This window comes from Larus michahellis, chromosome 6, assembly GCF_964199755.1.
Source record: "Larus michahellis chromosome 6, bLarMic1.1, whole genome shotgun sequence".
NCBI classification, from domain to species: Eukaryota; Metazoa; Chordata; class Aves; order Charadriiformes; family Laridae; genus Larus; species Larus michahellis.
In genome coordinates this window covers 17,627,123-17,648,338 of record NC_133901.1, presented here as the reverse complement: position 1 = coordinate 17,648,338, position 21,216 = coordinate 17,627,123, and the positions used below count along the sequence as shown (strand labels likewise).

The 21,216-nt window shown below is 47.4% G+C and overlaps 1 protein-coding gene across 1 annotated transcript in view; it reads left to right on the top strand.

Moving 5' to 3' along the window:
- Positions 1 to 450: 450 nt before the first annotated feature.
- Positions 451 to 21,216, top strand: part of GPC1 (glypican 1) — a 216,760-nt gene continuing 195,994 nt past the window's right edge. The window contains exon 1 of the mRNA XM_074591440.1: positions 451 to 1,111. Coding sequence (XP_074447541.1) covers positions 955 to 1,111 — 157 coding nt within the window. The 5' untranslated portion in view covers positions 451 to 954. The remainder of the gene's footprint in view (positions 1,112 to 21,216) is intronic.

Genomic DNA, 21,216 nt, shown 5'->3' with positions numbered 1-21,216 from the left:
AGTGTTTTATAAGTTAAGTCTTCTATGCGGTTGTTTCCCCACCAAATTTGGAGAAGCTCGGGGTGTTCGGGTTAAGCACCCGGACCTCCAACGCTGGCTTTAACGCCCGTTTTCCCCTATGTCCTTCCCGAAGGACGGGCGTGCGACCCCGGCCGCTTCGAAACCTGCCCGGGATGGGACTGTCCGTCCCCGCCGCCGCCGGGACCTCCCGTCGCAGCGGGGGGAGGTGGCGATGCCCCTCGCCCCTCCGGTTGCTCTCGGGGGCGATGCTGGCTGGGCCGGGCCGGAGCGCTCCCCGCAGGGATGCCGGCTGGGTGTGCGGCGGGGCCGGGGCGGTGGCGGGGGCGGAGCCGGGCCCCGGGGCGGGGGGCTGCGCCCTGCCCGGGATTGGCGCCGGGCGGCGTGATGCCACGTCCGGCGGGGGAAGCCCTGCCTCGCTCGGGAGCCTCCCCCGCCGCCCGGCTCGGCGCGCAGGTGGAGCGGTGCCGGCGGACCGACCGACCGACCGACCGACCCGCGGACCGACCGACCCGCCGAGCCCAGCCCGGCCCCGCTGCCCCCGCCCCGGCGGCGCCGCAGCCGGCAGCATCGCGGCGGGACCGCCCGGGGATGCAGCCGCGCTAAGAACAAAAGCCCTCTCTACGCGGTCACGCTCCGGGGCTCGAAAGCGGCCCGGCCAAACTTGGATTTCTGCCCCCTCCGCCCAGCCGCGGCGGCGTCCGGATTGAACTTCCCCGGTGCCTTCCCCGTGGGCAGCGCCTGAGACCCGGGGGATCCCTCCCGGCCCGCCGCCCTCGCCCGCTCCGCGCCGTCCCGCAGGGGCTGCCCGGGGAAGTGGGGGCCGCGCCCCGGAGCCGGACGCCGCGCCGCCCCCGGGGGGACCCCGGCCGCCTCCCCGCCGCGGGACCTTGGCTTTGCCCTTCGCACGGCAGGTGGCGGGGCCAGCGGAGAAGGATGCGTTTCTTCCCGTGGGGATTTTGGCTGCTGTGTGTCGCCTCCGCCCCGGGTCGCGGTGACAGCGGCAGCAAGGCGAGGAGCTGCGCCGAGGTCCGGCAGCTGTATGGGGCCAAGGGCTTCAGCCTCAGCGGCGTGCCCCAGGCCGAGATCTCCGGTGAGTCCCGCGGAGCGCGGTGGAGTGGGGCGGGGGGCGGCAGAAAGCGCGGTACCCCCCGGTCTGGGGGTGCCCCGGGCTCGGGGGCGCGCCCACCACTCGCCGCTGGAGTTGCGTCTCGGGTCGTGGGCGGCGAGAAGTCGGACCCCAGAGGCTTCCCCGAGGGCCGGGCGCCCCTTTCCCCTTGCAGCCCCCCTGGTAGCCGGTGCCCAGGCGGGAAGGGGTCTCTCTCCAGCGGTGGCGATGCGAACGGAGCTGGGAGAGAGGGGGTGATCGCACCAAGTGTTCGGTGGTGGCTTGCTTCCTTTTTCTCATTGTCTCGTTTCTTCTGTTCTGAGCGCAATCGAAACGGTCTTGGGGTTTGGGTTCAGAAATCGGGATAATTGGACTGTAATGGTTTTTGGTGGCGGAGATGGAAAATGCCACAAGGTTACGAGACAGAAAAATTGTTTTTTCTTAATCTTCTTCTGGATGGGAAATAAACTGGTAAATGGCATTTGTCAGTTGTTAAAAATTAAGCAGGAGTAAAATGACCCTGTGTCAAGTGTGGAAAGCGTAGAGGAAACCTGAGCAACCTACATCACAGTCTGTCCTCTTGCCTTCATTCTGTTTTTGGACAAATCTTGGTTGATTTCCTTCTCCTTGCAGAAAAAACACTGAAATACCAAAGAATATTCAAGGTCTGGTTTATGCTGGGTTGCTTGGGTGTTTGTTTTTTTTTTCCTTTTTTCCTGAAAGCTTGGGGGAAGTCTGATGAAGTATTGTATCATTTTTTTAATTCTTGTCTAAGTTTTGATACACCAACTTATGACCCATATCTGAGAGCTTTCTCCTCACTTGCAGGAGCTCCCTCCTTCAGACAAAGCATAAAACATGCAGGCGTACGTGCCAAAGCCAACCTACAGGGACATCCCAGTAAAATTGCAGTTTGTAGTTCACATCTAAGCTACAGAATGCCTTATGTTGAATATTTCATTGTGGAGTTTTCTAGGGAAACCAATTCATTATGTGACCTGCGAATGGAAAAGGCTGAACCTTATAAATGTCTCATAAATGTGAACAAATTAATACTTGCTTTGTCAAGTTGCAACCAAGAGTAAATTTCCAAAATAAAGTGAGCGGTCCTTAAAGTTAAGCAGTGGGAATTTCAAAATCATTTGAACATCACTATTAATAGAAGAGTAATTTAGTTGAGCAAGAAAGTGGCTTTTTATAAATTTGCATCTAATTATTGCAAATGTGAATGCATTAGCAGTCATATTTCAAGTGGAAAGTTCTTGGAAGACCGAATGTTTACAAATACTCGTGGAGATGGCTACAGCATTGTGCGCAGGGATAGTACTACAGGGGCAGTCGTTCGGGAGAGCATGAATTGTGGTTACAAGTGTCGCGTATCCCAGGTTAGCAGTGAGTAAAACATCTTGTGCCTACAAATTGTTGAGGTTCAGAAAGCGACAGAGGACACGCAGATTTCTAGGAACCAGGAGTTTTCTTTCCTGCTGTTTGTTGCCACGAGCGTGTACGCTGGCAGTCTTAAGCAACAGTAGTTAAAGTTATAGTATCAAACTGGGCATCTCTGGCTGTTACTGTAAACAGGGAAACTCTATAGATAAATGCTATAAAAACTTGAGGAATACCGCATGGAAAGTAATATGAAGAAGTGCTTGAGGGAAGGTTCCACACCTAAACTTGCTGCTGATATTGTTACCCCGGTATTTAAAACAGCTAACGGACTTAATGATTTTCAGTGGTAATTATCATGCATACCTTCCGACTGATACATATTCAGGAATGCCCTTTTCTATTGCTGTAATACTTACCCAGTACAGTTAAAACATTGATGTCCATTAATACTAACCTCGGAAATGTTCCTAATGAAGTATAGTGTCGCGTATCGTGTATGCTTTTTAGCAGTTGTGCAGGTTAGTGTAGAAGTTGATGCCAGTTTCGTTGTCTCCAAAAAGAAGAGTCTGGAGACCCTCCTGCAGTATCCCCATATGTAGTAAGTATACGATCGTGCAGTTTGTAAGTCCACGTTTTGTTGAAGTACTCAGTCATCACTTAAGGTCGGTTTCAACAGCATTTCTTCAGCTTGCTGGCCACGGGGGTTGTAATCTGTATGGAGCCTTGTCAGGTTACACCTGATTGACACCTGTAAATGCATACACATCAACATACCATGGCAACTTTTGGCTAAGGTAGGAAGTGCCCATGAAGACGGTTCAGTGGTGGCTCCTGGGCTGAGGTTTCCTGATGGTGGCCTTCTCCATGTTGTCAGAGAGGTTCAAGAGCAACCCAAGAACCATGTTTTTGTCTTACTTCCAAGCCCGCTGGAGGCAAAAGCCCTTCACGTTCTCCCTCTCTAAGGGGATCTTGCTGTTCCTTCTCTTTCCATTGCTTGGCCTGAAGCAAAGGAGAAAACTCCTTTCTTAGCCCCACAGCCTTGTCCCCGAAGTGGTGCTGCCGTGCTCCCGTCTGCTTTGAACTGGCTCCAGGCACTGCTTGGTGTGTGTTGCCATCACACCAGCCCGGCACCAGGAGCCAAACCACAGGCTGCTCGCACCCCCAGAACTTGACTTGAAAAGGAGTTTAGCAAGCTCCCATGGTGCAGGCTCTGACTCAGGCTGAGATGGCTCTGTTTATGTTGGTTTTAGAACACTTATTGCATGCTTTACACCTTCTAATCTGTATTCTTTGTTGTGATTTAAGAGGATTATGAGTAATATGAAGTCTCCACAGCTCAGCAGAAGGTAGTGCCTGCTTATGACTGAATAGATCAGTTAGAGAAGCAGTCGCACAGTTATTAGCTGGCTAATAGATAAGCATCTGATTCAGGGATAGACTCTTGGCTTACCAGATTTCTCATGAACCACCTAGACAGGGGTTCCTGGTTTTTTGCTAATGTTGTACAATGCCTTTAACATGTCTAAGCACTTTAAATGTGTCAGGTACTGTTATTAAGTGTGTTTAGGGAATACGCAAGGTGTTATATCTCACTGCTTTGAAGTCAATGGCAAAACTCCCAAACACGAAAGAAGCGTCTGCTCGTATTAGTAATCCTGACAGACAGACAAGCACCCAGAGTCTCGGGTGAAGATCTGCCCAGAAGAAAGTTTCTAAAGGCTGGGGGAAATGCTCTCTACTCCTTGACTTTGGGAAAGTTATGACACTTGCTTCCATAAGACGTACTAACCTGAGCAAAGTTTTCCTATGTGTTGGAGAGAGTTCCCACTGACTGGCTGGTTGACCCACACCCCCTTTCTGGGATTGCTACAAAATATGGCCGAACAAACAGTTGGAGAGCTTCCAGTTCTTCTGTTTCTCCTTGAGTCGTCTGGAGGTAGCAAGCCTCAGTTCCTACTTTCCTACATTCTTGCTACCCAGACACCATCACCCCATCATGGGTCCCCTGCTCTGGTGACGGAGGGAGAGAGGTCCCCTGCTCTAGGTGTACTTCCTAGTGCCGGTGCTAAGGACCGGTCATCTTGGGCTCGCAGTGTGGTTTGTGGTGGAAGAGAGCAAGCCTACAGCAGAAAATACTGCGTTTTGGGGAGGATATCTGGCTTTCTCTACTGACTTGATGGAGTGGCTTAGGATTACCGATGTTGGATGGGTGACTGCTCCCCAGTGTCTTGAGCAGAGATAGTTCTCTCATGGACTGGAGAAGACTTGAGAATTGTGATTGGGCATGGGTGTGCTTGGCCCTTGCTCAATGTTTGGCCTAGACTTTTGCTTTTGTTTGTTTATCCCTGAGATTAATCCTTCATAGACTTGGCTTGCTGCTAGGTTGAGCTTGTTGACACGGGCGATGGATGTAACGCAGCGGAAGAAGAGGAGGGCACAGAATAAAGCCATCTGGACTTTGCCAGGCCATATTGCTGCCCATCCGGTCGTGTATCTCACATGCATGGTTCCCTGTTTCCTTTGCTGAAAGGAGTCAGAACAATGTTTTTTTTAATCTTTTGGTCCTTTTAGGCTGCATAGTTTGGTTTGTAATGAAAACATTGTCAAGTGTAGGTGCTAGAGCCATTTGGAGGCGTGTTACCTAAGTTGAGAACAGGTCTGGCTGCAGGATGGGGCTTGAGGAGGCTCTGAGTATGAAGAGGATAATAAAACCCAATACTGGAGGGCATTTTGACTTCTGGCAGTTGCAGTACAAAAGACATAAATGCAAAGATGGGCAAACATGCGTCTGTGGTATGAAAAATAAAATCTGGGGCTCTTCCATTCCCAAGGAATGGTCTTTACCAGTTAATTGAAAAGGGGACACTCTGCTGTTCCAGCACTTTTTGAGGTCGTGGTTGTATTTGGTTTGTAGTTACTCAAGGAGGTGGGATTTCTCAAGTTTAGCTGCTATATGGTGAACTCCCGAATGCAATATCGACCCATTGATGCTAATGAATTTTTTAGGAGCAAATTGGCATGGCCTTTGTAGCCTGCTTGGTTTAGAGTGCTGCTTCTGATGAGGCGAAACACAGGGAATTGTGCCTTTTCCTCCATCTGGCAAGTATATTGGTGCGAATGTTAGAGGAGGCCATGCCTGAACTGTGTATCTCCATTTCTGTTTAACTTAAAATATACACAGAAATTTGCATATTTTACACTTTGTGATTGTTTTGTTAATTTGTGACTGCAGAACGCGTGCAGACAAAACTAGTAGGAAAATGAGATTTCTGGAGAAAAGTGGGCTCCCTCTAGCGGTTACTTTCGGAACCGATCCGGAGAGCCTGTGCCTTCGCACACCCACTGCTTACCTGAGCCATCTCCCGAATCTGGAAAGCTTTGTACTTCGATATTCTTTAGAGTTTTGTGGCGTTGACATTTATTTTTAAGAGACTCTGCCTTTCTGTCACCGTGATATGGATGACTAAGCTCTCATCACATAATTATCCTTATCAGCTGTGTCTGACAAAACTATTTCAACAACGTCTTTTGTTGATGAAGCAAAAGCCTGATATTTTCTTTTCCAAAAAAAAAAATGGCATGCATGTATAGTTGGAGACACCCACCACCCCCACTGTGTGAGACCACAGAGCTCACCTCATCTCTCTTTTTTTTTTTTTTTGTTTTTTTTTTTGTTCTTGCCCTGTAAGTGCCCTGCTTTGTTTAAGAACACATGTCACTCAGCCTCTGGATATGCCAGATGGGTTTGATAGGAGATGTGAGGCTTTTGGCAGGGACTGTGAAATGGTTGGTTTAATGTTCTATTGCGTTCAGTACAATTGTCTCACATTGAGGGGACCGGATAGATATATTCCTCTGGGTAATTTCAATAACTAAGTGTGCTTTGACTTAACCAAAGGTGGGGAGGGAGCTGCTAACTTCATTATCAAAAATGTGCATTTAGAGCAAGAGCTTTTATTTTCCTCGCAGGTCACAACAACAACAACTAAAAGCAGAGGCCGTGGAGCAGCAGCAGCTGAGCACGGGCTCTGCACCCCACCACCGCTGCCCATCGGACTGGGGAGGGGGGGTGGTCACGATCATCTATTTTTTGTCGCAGCATCAAATTGCATTAGGTGCGGTATGGAAGGCGAAGGCAGGATAAGAGGCTGGCTGCAGCCTGGGAGAGCTGTTGGTCTGAGCAGTGACCCCCACCTTGCTGTCTGCAGCAGCTCCGGCACCCTGTGGCAGGGGTGAGGGCTGCAAGTTGGGTCTCTGGCAGCACCTCAGGTGTTCCTGCCACTCGTTTTGTGGGATGGTGAAAGTGAAGAGTCAGGGGAGATGGGACGGCATTGGCAGGTGTCACTGGCGCGGGAACAACTTCTGTATCTGCTTGCAGTGTTCAGCTGGAAATACTGCCTGGGAATTTCAGGGGAAAAACAAGGAAATAGACATCCCAATTCTGTGGAAATCTGCAGGCTTCCTTGGGGAAAACAGCTTTAATTTCTGTTTGCTGCCCTGGCCTCAGCTGAAAGCAACGTATTTCTATATATTGGGTTTATTTCTTTGTCCCATGAGGTGCTTTTGTTCTAGCAGGCAGGTAGCCTTATGGAGGGAGTAGCGTCAAGACAGCATGAAAGTTTAGTTCTGCTGTCTGTAGTAGCTGCTCTGGCTACAGTTGGCCCTGCCGGCTCTGCCTAACTTCTGTAACCAGGCACTTGTTACCTCTAAACGTGATTCCTTGCTTTCCCGCAAACGGGGAATCAGCAAGCAGCTTCCAAGATGGTATGTGTATGTGTTGCTTCAGCTCAGAGAAGCAAAAAAGCCCCAGCGAGAGTTGCCTTCAGTGAGGAGTCCCATCCTGAGACGGCAGGGTGTCTCTGGCCGGCAGCGCATGGCTCCTCACACTCGGTGTGTTGCGCTGCTGCCGCCGGTGATGGCAGGGTTCAGCTCCCACTGCCCTGGAGAGACACATAGGTCCTCCCATATCCCCCTGAATGGTCTGTGCTGCAGCAGGCATGTCACAAGCGTGGAGAGTCACCTTTTTGGCTTTTCCCATGGAAGAGCATCTTCTTAGCCAAGCATTAATTATTTGGAAAGGCGTTGGATGACAGTAAAGCTGGGGAGGGCGCTTGATGCTGACTTTCATCTGTCCCTTCTGGACTTTCTGCATAGATTGAGTCTTTCTGAAAACCCTAAGCAAGTCACTCCTTGTTTCTACCTGTACAGGTTAGGTCGGAGTTGGGACATCTTTTCCAATGTTTCTCCAGGTGCTTCCTACCGGCTGTGAGAGGGAAGGAGGGGTTCAGTGGGCAGCGTGGTGGGGCAGAGATACCACCTGCTTGGGTGGTGGCCTGGAGCAAGTCTGTACAGGGGCTCTTTGTCTCTAGATCTCCCTGAAAAAAGTCAGTCTTGCTTTGCTGTCTGTGCAACGAGGATTGAGGGTGTCTTCCTGACCGCTGTGAGGATAGCTGCCCCACCGTGATGGGGAGAGACCAAGGCAAGGGAAACCCCAAAGCTTGCAGGAACCCTCATAACAGTTGCTTGAAGATCATTCCATCGTGTTCTGTAGTTTTTTTGCACAAAGTTACTGTAGCTGCCATTGCATTTGGACATTTCCGCTCAAAGTTACCGAGATAAATACCATTCAAAACTCTGTGAAAGCAGAAAATTCCCTTTGTTCCCCTCTTATCCGTGAAGGACGGACTGCCCTCTCCCGTGATGTGTATATACCCTGACACTTTGTTGCTCGGAATATGTTATATCCGTGACAGGTGAAACCTGTCTTTAAGTAACATTTGATTCCCAGGGAATCAGGTTACCTCCGTTGCCAGATCGTTCAGCAAAAAATAATGAAGCTTTAGACTGTAGGCACTTAAAATGCTTGTCTGTACGTGACAGAGCTGTGAGCTGGGTCAGTCCCTTCTGCCCAGCAACATGTTCCCATTTTACTTGAAATTCCTCATATGTGGCAAACTTTTTTTTGGTTTTTCTTTCTTACGATTTGAATAAGCAGATTGTGCTGTGACAGTTATTCACAACGCTTTAGCTCTGAGTTTTAGAAAATACATTAATTGCAATTGGGTTGACTGTACAGAGATTATAAGACTAATTTAATTTTTTGTGCCTTTTTGTATACAGTGCAGCATGAATCAAAGGTACAGAATTACCCAGCTGTTAGGAACTCCTATGCTAGCAACATGAGTAAAACAATTTTTTAAATTGCCATGCATTCTTCTGAAGTATTAAAAAAAGAAGAAAACAACAACAAAAAAGTTTTACTGTGGTTTCAGGGAGCAACACGATAGTACTTATGCAGACAGTCAATCCTTTATATGACTAAAATGCAAATACTCTACGACAAATAGTTTTGGCTTGCAAAAAATTGATATTTTATAGGATTGTAAAACTATACTGTATAATTTAGTTGGGGTGTTTCCACTAGTTTTACATAAGTCTCTTGCCTTTTAGCTGGAGCAGACAGGCATATTTCTAAACCATGAATATGGTAGAAATTCTTCTAGTTGTAAATTTTGTTCATAAATAAGAATATAATAAAAGCACTGTCAGAAATTAATTTTACCTTTTTTTTTTTAAATACAGATAAAAAGAGGCTACTTCAGTCTCTTCAGCTCTCGGTCTGTGTTGTTGCAGTCAGGTTTGCAGTGAGTTGATTGTATAATTGATCCTGAAGTGAGGGCTGAGCATAGCGTAGAGTGAATTTGGCATGAGTGGCAAAGCAGGGTGGCTGTATTAGCACCTCTTGTCTATTCCTGCCGTCTCCCCACATAAGCTGAGTGGTGGAAACTGGGAGCTGTAATTACCACACGGGTCTGGCAGGAGGGAGGTCTGAGTCCTAGTCCCCATCCAGGTGCAGATTTTCACCATGAAGCTGAAAAGCCACTTCGCTTTGCTCTTTTCAGCAGTTTCCTCTACCGTAAACACTAAATTGGAATGTGAGAGCTTGAATAGCTCATGGGAAGTTGAGTTCATTAAACTCTAGTCCCTGTAAGATATAAGAGTGCCTTAAAAGAGAGCAGTGGTCTTCTCCCATGATGCAGTTGCTCGCTGTGCACAGCTGCATGAGTTTACAACAGTTGTATAACCAGTTTAGATTTTGCAAACATCTGTTTGGCTTTGTGACAGAATACCAAACAAGCCCGGCAAAAAAAAACCTCGACCCCTCTTGCTCCCCTTTCATTTGTGGGAGGTCCCATAGAGGCTTCCATGTTGAGGAGGCTGGTATTTTTGTTAGAGAGGCTCTCTAAGGCCAAACCAGAGCTAGAGCCTCATCTGCTGTGAATTTGAGGACAGGCTGCACAATAGTGGGAACCCGTGGGTAGAAGCCCCACTGACTCAGCCGCAGGCTCCCCAGGGCCCATGCCCCATCCTGTCTGATGGTGGTAGGATGTAGCAACAGCCCAACTGCTTGCGCTTTGGCGGGGCGGGGGGGTTGGTGTGGAGGAGAGATTGGGAAGTGCCTGGGGAGGTCAGAGAAGTGCTCCAGTTTTGGCCTTTCATCTGACACTAGCATGTTCCCGAAATGAATTTAAGCCCAGATGAGCAAAAAGTGATATGATGTTGCACAAATATATGCATGAATCTCTGTAACGTACCAGGTAGTGGAGTCCCTGCACAGAACGCAAGAGTAGGGAAGTCCTGTAACCCCCTCGTTCCTCAGTGCTGCCATGGAGGGGCAGTCCTTGTGTGGGTGATCAGATACTACGTTACGTCTGCCCGGGTGAGTTTGTGCATTTGCTCCCTTTCTAGACTTTGCATTAAGTTGATTTAGAACAGTATCTGTTGGACTCGGCGCGTCTTGGGAAGTTGTGTTTTATTTTATTTGATCAGTTAATAGTAAACAATAACTCAATTATATCTGCTGCACAGAGGTAATTAAGAGGCAGAAAAAGTTTGGATGTGGAAAGTGTGGCTTAAATTATTCTGTGTGCTAGAGTTTATATGGGTGATACCACTTATTAGACACATTAATGCAAGGTGGTCAAAGCGATGATGTGGAGGGTTGGAATTAGGTGTGGGAGAGCAAAGCAGAGTGCTGTAAATTGCTCTTTAGGTTTACCTGGCAAGTGTTTTACTTGACTAGTTGCGGAGTACGGGAAGTGAGCCAAATCATGCTAGAAAAGGATTTGTGTAGGTAACTGATGTCCAACCTCAAGCACATGGTGTGTGCACTGGTGGCCTACTCTTTGCTTCTCTCTCCATGGAGTTTCCCAGCCACTCCTTGCCATGCTGACTATTGCTCTCTTACAACCACCTGAAAGGAGGTTATAGCGCGGTGGGGGTCGGTCTCTTTTCCCAAGTGATAGGACAAGAGGAAACAACTTCCAGTTACACCAGGGGAGGTTTAGGAGGGGTATTAGGAAAAATTTCTGCACCGAAAGGGTTGTCAAACATTGGAACAGGCTGCCCAGGGAAGCGGTTGAGTCACCGGAGGTATTTAAAAGACATGTAGATGTCGTGCTGAGGGACATGCTTTAGTGGTGGACTTGGCAGTGTTAGGTTAACAGTTGGACTCGATAATCTCAAAGGTCTTTTCCAACCTAAGTGATTGATTCCATGACTTGTGGCGGTCTGTCCTGTGCCCAAAATACAAACTTCTGCAGGCGCACGGTGGGTATATGCTGGGCTTGTGTTGGATGAGGGCATCGTCTGGCCATGTGCCCTGTGTTCACAGACACACACCTGTCATGCAACTGGATAAGTTGTCTCTTGGGTATGATGCAATGCCTATACTTTGATGTAGCATGCACCTTTGCTCTGGGAATGCGTAAGGAATCATTGATATGTCTTTAAACTTACCCACGAATGGAGGAATGACTCATCCCAGTCCAAAGCTGGGGCTCCATTGCTTTACTTTTAGTGTTGGTGTAAAGGTGACGTTGGCATCCAGAACAGTTTGTTGTTTGAAGGCGAAGGAGTGTGTCTTTTTGACACAGCTATGTCTTTTTGAAAAGCTGACTGCTGCTCTTGTGTAAGAGAGGTTATGGTTTATTGCCAAGAAACCGGAAGCAGCTCATGGGGTTTATTTATTTATATATGTGCGTGTGTGCCCGTACGTGGGGTGGTAGCTCTGTAAAGGGAGTTTTGACAAGCGGCTCTTGACCCCATGCTCTGGGAGATGTAGACTGGGCCATTCTTGGCTTTGGCTGCAGGAGGGGGTGTGGCCTGTTCTGGCCCTGCTTCTTCCTGGCGCTGCTGGTTGAGCCCGCGACATGGAGGGGCTGCTCCCATGGCAGCTGGCTTGTGCCGCTGGCCCTGCGGGAGGAGATTTCCCTGCCGGAGCTCAGATGTGCAGCAACCTCCCGAGATGAAGGTGAGCAGTTACATGCAGAGCCATGCTTGTTTCTGACATGTAACTGGTTTGTCCCATCCTGGACAGCAGCAGGGAGGACAATTTGCTTTGTCACATCCGCAGGTACCGCGCTGGTGAGTTGTGGGATCGCTTAACACCCCAAATGTCTCCATGCCATGCAGGTGCCTTTCATATCGGGATGGCTGCCTGTTGCCAAGTAGACTGATTTTGCTGCTCTGTAGGACAATACATTCAGAGGAAAACTAAAAGAAATGTTGATAGCACTTTTGCAGAACTAATTAAAGCGAAATTTTCATTGGTAAATCTTCACAGGTGCCAGCAAATATAAATAAGCAAAGCTGAAGCTGTGACTTTGCTCTTGTTAAAATAAACAGAGAGCAAATGCCTTCTGACCCAGGGCACATCTCAAATGTGAACCAGGAAAGAAAGCCACTCTGTTTAAATGCAGTATGACTTCTCCCACTATCCCGGATCAGCTGTCTGGGGGCTTGAGTTTTGTCTTAATAAGTAACACTGCTGCTACTGTTTGTGTTGCACTGAAGCGATCTCCTGTCACAGTCATAAATTAAATATTTTTCGCTGTTACCAATACACTCTGTGACAGGGTTTAGGACTTAAATACCTAAATATATCTGCTGATGTATGTGTATCCAGCAACATGGTGTCTTGTGTTATCCTGCTATCACTGATATATTTTGAGCGTGTTACGTCACCCGGGCTGATCTGGCTGTCCTTTTTGTCAGCTAGAGGAAAAGACATCTGAAATGCCCCTTTCCATTATCCTTTACGGGAGCAGCGGTTGCTTTCGGAGCCCGGTGTGCCTGCGTGTACCGAGACCCCTGCAACAGCAAGCTTCCAGAAGTTGCGTGGAAAAACAATGTTCCTGTGTTGCTCTGTAAACTGAGGGATGCAAAATTTGTGTAGTTGAAATACATAAAAAATACAATAATAGATTAAAGAAAATTAACTATTTGCATGCTTTATTTAAAAAAAAAAAAAAGTGTGGAGTGCCTTACACCCTTCCGTTCAGTGATTGTGAGGCTGCGTCAGGAGCATGATGTCCAATTTCAGGCTACCCTGTAAAGGAAAGGTATGGCTATATTGGAGCGAATCTGGGATGGGCCACCGAGATGGTTAGGGTGCTAGAGTATGTGATGTACAAGGGGAAACTGTGAAATATGGGTTTGTTCAGCATTGAGAAGTAAAGTCTAGAAGAAAGAAGGCTAGGGGAGATCCCATTGCTATCTGCAACCACTTAATGGGTGGGAACAGAGAAAATGGAGGTAGAGTGGGGTGCATGGGGGTGGGAGAGATGGTGGGCAAAAGTTGGAACTGGAGAAATATTAGTTTCATACACGGAAAGATTTTTTTCAACATGAGCGATTGAACAGGGGAACAGGAGCCCAGAGAGGTGGTGGGATTTCCATCTTCATCCTTGAAGATATTTGGAGTTTGAGTGGACAAGGCCCTGGGGCACCTGCTCTAATTGGACCTGCTTTGAGCGAGGGTAGGACTAGGTGGCTCCAGAAGGCCTTTCAGCTGAAATTATTCTGTGATTCTGTGCAGATGCTGCAATTGTGCCATACGCAGACAAATCAGGGGTATGTGTAGGTAAAGCTCTTTCATTAATGAAGCTCTTCAGAGGAGGAGGAGTCAAAGGAAATCCTTCCAGTACTGCCATGTAATGTTTGTATTTTTTGAACTTATTTATTAGTTTGTGAAATATGACATCTAGCGAAATCAAAAAGGAGAAGCAACGTTCTCCTACATGAGTAAAAACCCGTGCTGGTACTCCAGAGATCCGACTTCAATTTTCTGCTCTGCCACATGTGTCTGGCATGACCTTGGGCATGTTGCTTAATCTGTCTGTAGCTCCAGTCCCCATCTGTGCATTGCTGTCTTTAAATTATAATATCTTGTTTGCGTAATTTGTCTTTAAATTATAAAGTCTTGGCGTACTAAGTCTCACTATTTCTCTGTATTTCACTATACAGTACTTATCACAATGGGACCATAAATCTTCATCAGTCCTGTGATACGTGAATAATAAACAGTAATGGCATAATTTAGGGCTGCATTCCGCCTCTGTTCTCATGATGTATAAAGACGGGGGGTTTTGCTGATTAAAATGCTGTGCTGTTCAACCTAACGAAGATACATGGGCCTTACTGAACAGATTTTTACGAGCCTGTTGTTGGCTCTTTTGGTTTGTTGGGTTTTTATTTTGTTTCATCATTACTCATTGATTGCAGGTATCTAAACAATTTGCTTGGCAGATCAGGGAATAATAAATTCCTTTAATCTGTATGTCTTTCAGTTTAATTATTGTTAACTCATTACTTATTGTTTAGCTTAATGGATGATGAACTCTGTTCACCGTGCGGTGGAAAAGAGTTGGACTACAGAGACAGAACTGGCTTCTCCGGTTCTTTTGAAGATACAAACCAAAATTGCAGAGTCACTGAACATTTAATTCTAGGTTAGACTGAAGGTTACCAGTAGGCGTACCGCTGTTACCTTTGCAGGCTTGAATATAGGTTAGCATTATTTCGGTTGGTTCCATGCCTGGCATTGTACTACATCTGTTGCTTTATTTTTAGACAGTTAAGAAACTGGTGACTACTATATAGACAGTTATTTTTGTCTTGATTATAAGACAGTGTCTAATAAAATCACATGTAGTACAATCCTAATTATTACAGACAGACTTTGCATTTGTGACTGTGGTCACACTTACTGTGTTAAACTGCTTCCTGCAAAGTTTAATGCTGTGTTCAGACCTTCCCATTTCAGCTGCAGCCGGGGGAATCGATGCTTCGTTCTCTCAGGGTTGCTGTGGTCTCTAGAGCCATGCTGCTGAGCATGTGGGTTGTGTTTGGAGATTACCCATTTCTCTCCTTTCTTCATCCTGTAATTTTTGTTATCTTTTCATCATAGAAGGCTCAGTGAACAGTGCATAGCAGGCGTTGGCCATCTCGCCGTGTTGTGCCAGTGGCAGCTTCTGGGGCCGCGGTGGTGCTGAGGGGGCTGTCACCGACCCACAAGAGTATGCACAGGTCAGGGTCACCCCCATGGCTTCGCTTGCAGTCAGCAACTCGGTTTGGCCCCTGAAGCCAACATCCCCTGTGTCGCATATAGCACAAACTAAAATACACCAGTATATTTTTAACCCCCTTGGTGATGTTATGTTAAGCGCTCTTCCTAAGAGTGAGGCAAGCTAGAGACACCAGAAGTTAGAGGAGACTGATGTACCAGGGTGGGGAGCAGGACACGTGGGGTCACTCTAAAAATGAACAGCAGATTGTTCATCTGTCGCTGCCTTCTCTTGTACCCTGGCAGGCTGGCTTCACGCGTGCCTCCCTCAGTTCTGCAGCTATTCACACAAGAATTTGAAAGAGTAAAAATACTACCAAGACTTTTTGCCCTTATCACCAAGACTGAGACTCTGGAGCAGACCACCAAGCCTGCAAACACAGTTGCCCTCGGTAGAAATGTAACTTTTCTATCAGGATATTGTCAACTTCTTCAGCTACAAGGAAATAAAGAGGATGGGGTTTCAGTGAGAAACCATGCCGAATGGCTTCGGAAGGCTTGGCAACATGTCCCGGAAAGGTTGTGTGGCTATATGTCAAAGATCAGTGTTGCAATGTTTATTATGGGCTTGCTACTGTTTTCTGCTCAGTCAGGAGGAGAAGACCATTCATAGCACTCTTATTGCCTGACCGTTCTCAGCACAAATTTAATGCAATGCACTTTCTCACAACATAAAGAAGGAGAGAGGTCCCAGATGCCCTAAAATACTAAGTTGCTGCTCTGGACATATATTTTTCCACTCCTGGGGAAGGAGTTGTTCTTTACACAGTGTCCCCCACAAAAGCCCTCTTAATGTGAATGACATTACCCACGTTTGTAGAAAGAGAAAATGACACTTGCCAAATTTGCAAATCACAGTTGTGTTTCTGTCAGCTTTGGCAGTTACATGGCTTCTGGTAATGCTAATGAAGGCAATCTGCTTTTAATTTAAAATCTTCCCTGAAGAAAAAAAAAAAAAGAGTTGGCAGTTGAAGGATTCGGCAATGTCCTTGTGTGAAACTTCTCTTTCCTTATTTTCTATGGTTTGCTTTAGGAATATTTTTTTAATTAACAGTTGCTTCTCAGCTAAAGTAGCCAAATATGCAGGAATGTACTTATGCAACAACTACCTGTACCAGTTCTGTGGTAAATTACTTCTTTGTTTCCATTTGATGAGCAATTCTAATTAACCAAATAAAAATACTGCTTACCTTGCACTTAACTCAGCATGTTTGCTGCCTCTCCTATGATTGAGGGACCGAGGATGGCAGGTTTTGTTTAGAAGACTTTTTTGGGATTCAGCAAGGCCAAGGTGGTCGAGCGGCGCGAGGAGGGGACAATGCCCAGAGGAGGACTCTGCCTGTGGAGCAGCTCCTCCTGGCTGAGACGGGCAGGCGGGGAGCACGGAAGGCTGCAGGCTCTCCCAAAAGGCTTGTCTTGGGTCCGTGCCTCCCACGAAGGAGAGGGGGAAGACAGCATTGCTCAGGTCACGTTTGAATGCAGTTTCTTTGAAGGCATTTTGCCTTAGTGCAGAAGGTGCTGGACCAAATCATGGATCCAGTCAGCGTAATTTTGTGCTTCGCACAATGGTAAGTTGTCTGTGCTCGGAGAAGAGTAGGGAAAGTGTGTCTGTGTGTGAAGCGTGCATGTGTACGGCGGTGCTCGTGTGGTCCTGCAGCAGAATCATCTAGAAACGATCAAAATGCCCATGTGTCGTGGTCGCTTGCTGCAGCCCTCGGTCCAGCCCTGAATCCTTTGCAGCAGCTCAGAGGAGCTGCAGGCAGGAGCTACACTGTGGTATCTGGCCTTTTTCTGCTCTACTGAGCTTAGGACATCTTTGGAGCTGTAGAAATTTGGGGGCTGGGTAAGAGCTGTCAGAAGGCTTCTTAGCAAGTATAAAGCACTTAGACTGCCTGGTCAACCACTGTGGTGATCCAACTAAAGTATTTTCACAGGTCCCATTTCACAAAGCACCGTCAACTGTAGCCTGTCTGACAACATATGGAGCAATAGAAATTATTTCATATTTGTTTTGTCGTTGTTTATTTTTTTAACAAAAGCACATAAAGACAGAGAATTGTCTCCAGCTTTAGGAGACCCAAAGTAAAATCTACTGTACAGTTGTCCTGAGCTAACTTCATAACCAGGGTGTTTTCAGTGCCAAATGATGAAAGCATTTTCCGCTTTATTGGATAGTAGTGGCTTCTTCAGCACTGTATTTCATGTGTGCAGGAGGGAGGGGTTTGGTTTGTTTCACAAATATTTCACAATGATTTGAAACGTATCTGTTCCTTTTTTCATCACAAATGAAAAATGGCCAAAGCTGCTGGGCCTGTAGCTTATTACCCCTTCACACTAACCCTTGTTTTGAAAGGGATGGGGAGCTAATGAAGGTGCCAATTCAACCTGAGGCAGAGTATCACTAGCCTTTGCTGTAATAAAAGAAACTATTATAAGCCAATAGCTGAGGCAATTTTTTTCTACCCAAAGTTTGGACGCCCAGCAAGAGTCCTGACTGTTCTGGTGGAGCAGCAGCTGGTACCAAGGGCTGTAGCTACAGCCGTCTTCCAACAGCTGAAAAGCTGGGCACAGTGTCTCAGGGCCGCACAAGCAGTGTGGTTTGCTCCACAGCGCTGACTCCATGCTCCCATCTGCTTTAAGGCTGTACCGGAGGGACAAAATTCTGGTTTCATTGCCTCCTCTGGGAGGATTTATCTTGGAATTTTGAAACCTAACCTCCTGCTCCATCCCTAAATTTAAATCCGTAGCCTCGGACTGAAGACAGAACCACATGTCAGTGAAGCGCTGGGGCACAGCCATCCGCTGTGTATTTATAATCTGCATTTGGAGTTTGCTATAGAAACAGGAGCTGGAAGAGGACCCAGCATGGCAAGAGGGGTTGTACGGGCTGTGCATTTGGGCTGCTGCTCTGCTGCCCTGCTAAGAGGCATGCCATTAGCCTCTTCGGTGCTTGGCAAGTGGTAGAAAGATGGTTGATGTCTAATCCAAAGGTCGCTTGAGGTAATCCAAAAGCACTCTGCTGTTCCATGGAAGTGCCGTGGTCGTGTTTTCAGGAGCAGCCATGGTCTGAAGCCTTGCTACACCGAGGAAGTCACTTAAACAGAATGCTCACGGCCCCAGCAGAGCCTTCTTGAGACTGCAGGCTGGTTGCATCTTCCCTGGTGACCTTGGGAGGGGGCAAATAATCCAACAGATGGAGAACATGTATTCTTGTGATTAGTGGGTGATGGGCTCCTCCTAAGCAGAGGAAGTCTGTTCTTTTAATTAATTAGCTGTTTAATGTGTTTGTGCAGTGGCATGCCTAACTAACGTGCAGTTACTATGAATACGCATACAAATGGTAGTAATGGGTGCAGATGGCTGTAATTACCCATGTTGATTTCTGCAGTAATCACACATGCAACACATCAAGTTGGCATAAAAATTGACATGTATGGGATGATTTGTTTTCCTCCCCTTGCTGGGTATGAATGCGCTTGCATGGCCGTCCTCTGTACACCTGGATTCCCTGGACTCACTGCTGGGCTGTGCCCACCAAGCTCAGACAAGGCTTTAGATTGTCTGGTGTGCACAAAGAACTCAAGTGAGGCGAAGATGACTCTAACTTAGGTTTTTGTCTGCAGTGTCCTACACCCAGTGCTTGGGAATACATATTTTGCCTGATGACGGTGTAGAAGCAGGGCCTTAGGGCTTCTGAGGGCTTCATGTACCCGTTTGAGGTGTCTGGTTGGCCTTCGCAGGGCAGCTGGCTCTCGCTCTCACAGCCAGGCCCAGGAGTGGTGTGTCAGGGCCTTTGGTGCCCTGCAGTTGCCCTGTAGGAACATAAGAAATATCTGACTAGGTCACCCCATGGTCTGTCTAGCCCTGCAAGCTGTGTCTGATAGTGCTAGCAGAAGATAGTATTTAGGAATGGCGTGTGGCTGTGGCACCTTTCTGAAGTCTCTCACTTTGTACTCCCAAGCACCCACAGTTTCTGAAGAGGGGATATCAGGGGGTACATCCCTGCCCAGTCCTTTACAGACCTTTTGTCCATCAATCTGTCTAATCTTTTTTCAGACCTACTGGATGTGGTTTGTCTCCACAAACTCCCATGGCAGCAAGCTTCCAAAGTTCACCTCCCGCTATATAAAGAAGCACTTTCTTTTGTCTGTTTAAAGCTGGCAAAGTGCTTGAGCTTGCATGGCTGTCCTTCCCTCGGATCATCTGGCCAGGTGAATCCATAAAAGGCCTTTTATTACTAAGCCCAAATGCTAAGGAGGAGTTGTATTCACAAGACAATTCAAGGTTTGGGGAAGTGGTTGCACCGTCTTTTCCCTGGGGGAAGGGGACAATGTCAGACAGTTGCAGTGGTGCAGAAGCAGGAAGGAAAATCAAGAAGAGCGTGGCCAACAGGTCGAGGGAGGTCATCCTCCCGCTCTACTCTGCCTTGGTGAGGCTGCATCTGGAGTGCTGAGTCCAGTTCTGGGCTCCTCGGTTCAAGAAGGACAGGGAACTGCTGGAGAGGGTACAGCAAAGGGCTACCAAGATGATGAGGGGACTGGAACATCTCTCTTATGAAGAAAGGCTGAGGGATTTGGGTCTTTTTAGTCTGGAAAATAGGCAACTGAGTGGGGACCTTATCAACGCTTATAAATACTGAAAGGGTGGGTGTCAGGAGGATGGGGCCAGGCTCTTTTCAGTGGTGCCCAGTGACAGGACAAGGGGTAACGGGCACAAACTTGAACATAGGAAGTTCTACCTAAATATGAGGAGGAACTTCTTTCCTGTGAGGGTGGCAGAGCCCTGGCACAGGCTGCCCAGAGAGGTGGTGGAGTCTCTGTCTCTGGAGACATTCAAACCCCACCTGGACGTGTTCCTGTGCAGCCTGCTCTGGGTGACCCTGCTCTGGCAGGGGTTTTGGACTAGATGATCTCCAGAGGTCCCTTCCAACCCCTGCCATTCTGTGATTCTGTAAATTGAGCTGCTTGGAGTGACTTGAGGACCTGGGAAATCCTGGTTGGCAACAGGATTGGGTGCTGCCAAAACCTCTTTTTGCTTCCACGCTGAATAGCGCTTGCCTGAATTGGGTGATGGGCTCCCTTCGAGCCTAGTGACTGAGCAGCTACTTAGCCCTGAGGCTGAGTTGCAGTTTAGGAAATGGCAAAGACAATTTAGGGGAAGTACGCGTCAGAAAGCATTTCTGGGATTGCTAAACACTGCTCCAGGTATAAGCACCGAACACCATCTGCTCTGGGATAGCTCAGCAGGGAGGAGAAAAAATCTCCAGAAACTGCCCTCGCTCTGTGCATTGTAGATCCAGAGGGAAGCGAACGAGGGAAAACTGCTGGCTGCTGCCCTTCACCCCCGAGGCGGCTCCGCTCCAGCGGTGGTGGGGGTGTGTGTACCTGCCTTGCAAACTGCTGGGGGCAAAAGGCTCTGTCAGAGTGGAAGACCTGTGGATAATTCGTGTGTCTGCGCTTCTTTGTGGGGCAGCGTTAATCTTTGCATCAGGAGACTGCTGCTTTGTCTCCGAGGGTTAAATCTTGAAGGTTCGTGATGGCAGTTAAAAAGCTGTGGGTACAAAGGGAAGTTTAAAGAAGCCTTGTAAGAGAAATTCATGTCAGGGAGTGAATAATCTGAAGACTGCGCAGTGTAATGGAGAGCCCATCTCAGGGTGATGACTTTAACGTAGTCAGTAGTGCAGAAAAGAACTGTAAGTACTTCCAAATCCTATGGCCGTCCTTTCTTTCTACAGCAAAAACATCTCTTTTGTGATCAGATTTTTTTGGGGCTTTTTTGTCTTTCTCATAGCAGATACGAGCCCTGTTAAATATTTACTTTTTCAACTAACATTTTCCCTATCTGTTTAATTTGTTTGGGGACAGTATTTCTTGTTTTTTTGAAGCTTGTTTTGTTAGACTGCTGGGTAAAGCCTTCCTTTTTTGACAGGCTTTTTCCTCGTTCTTTAAAGCTCTTCTTTGATGTGAGCTCAGAAACACAGATCTCTTTCTTTTTATCGCTTTCCCGTGTCAGTTTAAAACCAGTTATGAGTACCACAAACTATTAAAAACAGCCTAAGCTTACCTCTCAAGTGACAGATATTTGGGGCCTATCTCTTATTTTCAGGACTCTGTATGGAGCTGGTTTTAGTTTTGAGGAAACAAGAAAGGACGCTGCTTGGTAAAGAAACACGACTGCGGCAGCTCAAAAAAACTGTTTTGTAGAATTCATCTGGAAAAAGGCAGAGCAGATGGATATCCCAGTGAGTTTAATATAGCAAGAAACTAACTTCCATGCAGTCATGCCTATCCTGAAT